The sequence below is a fragment of the Kogia breviceps genome, chromosome 10 (genome assembly GCF_026419965.1).
Source record: "Kogia breviceps isolate mKogBre1 chromosome 10, mKogBre1 haplotype 1, whole genome shotgun sequence".
Classification (NCBI taxonomy): domain Eukaryota; kingdom Metazoa; phylum Chordata; class Mammalia; order Artiodactyla; family Physeteridae; genus Kogia; species Kogia breviceps.
In genome coordinates this window covers 84580106-84582320 of record NC_081319.1, presented here as the reverse complement: position 1 = coordinate 84582320, position 2215 = coordinate 84580106, and the positions used below count along the sequence as shown (strand labels likewise).

General features: G+C 52.4%; 1 protein-coding gene across 1 annotated transcript; it reads left to right on the top strand.

Moving 5' to 3' along the window:
• Positions 1-221: 221 nt before the first annotated feature.
• Positions 222-1977, top strand: AIF1 (allograft inflammatory factor 1). The gene is made up of 6 exons (XM_059075749.2): positions 222-347; positions 522-583; positions 671-737; positions 1085-1126; positions 1306-1468; positions 1772-1977. Exons 1-6 carry the CDS (start codon positions 323-325, stop codon positions 1854-1856), a joined length of 444 nt encoding a protein of 147 aa, XP_058931732.1. The 5' UTR covers positions 222-322; the 3' UTR covers positions 1857-1977.
• Positions 1978-2215: the final 238 nt, after the last annotated feature.

Below are 2215 nucleotides of genomic sequence, written 5' to 3'. Positions count from 1 at the left end.
CCCCCTGGGGTCTTACTGACCTTTCCCCACTCCTTTGGTGGCTTATCGAAATATTTCTTTCACACACACACTGGGCTCCCCTTAAGAGGAATTAAGGAGAATGTTGTTTTCTCATCTCCTTTCTACACCCAGCTCCCCCTTCTTCCTGGGTGCTAGTGTCAGCAGAAGCTGATGGGGAAGTGAGGCCTGGAACTCAGAGGAGGAGGGAATGAGGGGAAAGGGGAAGTTTGGGAGGGAGGCCTCCAGGAAGCTGGTGGGAGAGGACAGCTGGCAGACAGAGAGGCGCCCAGCCTGGTCTGTCTCCTCCAGCATCTGCTGAGCTATGAGCCAAACCAGGGATTTACAGGGTAGGGAAGGTGGAATAGGCAGGATCCTAAAACGGGAGAAAGGAGGTGGACAGTCCTGGGCTGTGGGCTGGGAATCTGGCCCATGAAGGCAGAATTGTGATGGCTTCAGACTGGGCTTGGGGCTGAGGAGAGGAAGGGGGCAGTGAGGCTGCATTAACCTTTGTGCCCCTTCAGGAGGAAAAGCCTTTGGGCTGCTGAAGGCCCAGCAAGAAGAGAGACTCAGTGAAATCAACAAGGTAAAAGGAAGAACTAAGGGGCGGGGCGGGGTGGTGGTGGTGGCGGCGACCAGGAGGGCCTACCTAGGTTCTTGCTTTCCCCCACAGCAATTCCTGGATGATCCCAAATATAGCAGTGACGAGGACCTGCCCTCCAAACTGGAAGCCTTCAAGAGTGAGGGGAAAACTATAAGGGTGGGAGAAGGGGGTGAGGAGGGCAGGATTTCCCCGGGAAGAGAGCAGACGGCAGAAATGAACTTGACTTTTGGGGTGGGAAAAAGGAAGGCTGCCTCTATCGCCACCCTGGTTATGGTCCCTTTCCCAGACCTGCCCCTCTCAGTAGCCCCTCTAGTTCCCTAAACCGTACCAGGGCCCTCAGCCTCCCAACCTTCACACTTCCTCTACCTGCCCTACCTCTTCTTCATCTTCCCCCTCTACCTAGCACTCGGTGAATCCCTGCCCTGCCCCTGCCTGGGACCCTCCAGCCAGTGCTTACCCTCTCTGCTTTCTCCCCTCACCCAGAGAAATACATGGAGTTTGACCTGAATGGAAACGGAGATATCGGTGAGAAAAGGGTGATCTCGGGGGAGTGTGCAGATCTAGGAAGAGCCCATAGTACTCCATTCCCAATGGTTCGGGAGAGGGCCCATCGACCAGGGTAGGAAGGGGAATGGGAATGAGGAGGTAGAGGCGACAGAGTGAGAGAGGCTCCCCCTCTTCTTACCCCCATCCTCTGCCTCCAGATATCATGTCCCTGAAGCGAATGCTGGAGAAACTTGAGGTCCCCAAGACCCACCTGGAGCTAAAGAAATTAATCAGGGAGGTATCCAGCGGCCCTGGGGAAACTTTCAGCTACTCTGACTTTCTCAAGATGATGTTGGGCAAGAGATCTGCCATCCTAAAAATGTGAGGGTCCAGTTCCAACCTCCCCTATACTTACCTGTTTTCTCTCCCCCCACCTCCATCCCCAGGTTCACCTTCTACACACTACTCAGCATGCATTTCTCTTCCGTCTTTTGAGAGACCCTTCCAAGGTGCTATCCTCATCCATGGTCTGGTCCCCACGCCCCCCAGTACTCCCACTCCTGCCCTTTCTCCTTCTCCTCCCACCCTCACAAACCTCATCCTTTTTCTGGACTTTCACAGCAGCCTAAAATTCTCTTGAGAGGACTGTCCCCTGATCCCTGTGTCTCTTCCCATCTCAATCAGGATCCTGATGTATGAAGAGAAAGCAAGAGAACAGGAGAAGCCAACGGGTCCCCCAGCCAAGAAAGCTATCTCCGAGTTGCCCTGATTTGTGATGAAGGAGATGTGGTGGGATTGAAGGGGCTTCCATGACTCCAACATGGAAAAAGAACACAAAATTGTGAGCCAGAGCTAAACTAATTTAAATAAACTACCCTCCTTCAGATCAACAGATCAGCTTGGTCACTGTTTGGGGGATTTTTTTTTCCTGGGTTTGGGAAGGAGTGAAGCGTCTTTGAGGGAAGGGTAGCAAGGATTTGCCCATATGAGCAATCCATCAACAATTGTGTAGTATGTCTACTACAGCAGATGGTTTTGTACACCAAGGGGGATTCCAGATGTATAAGATAGCCTTGACCTCACTCAAGGAATTTAAGTGGGATGAAAAGACATGTACAGACAAAAAAT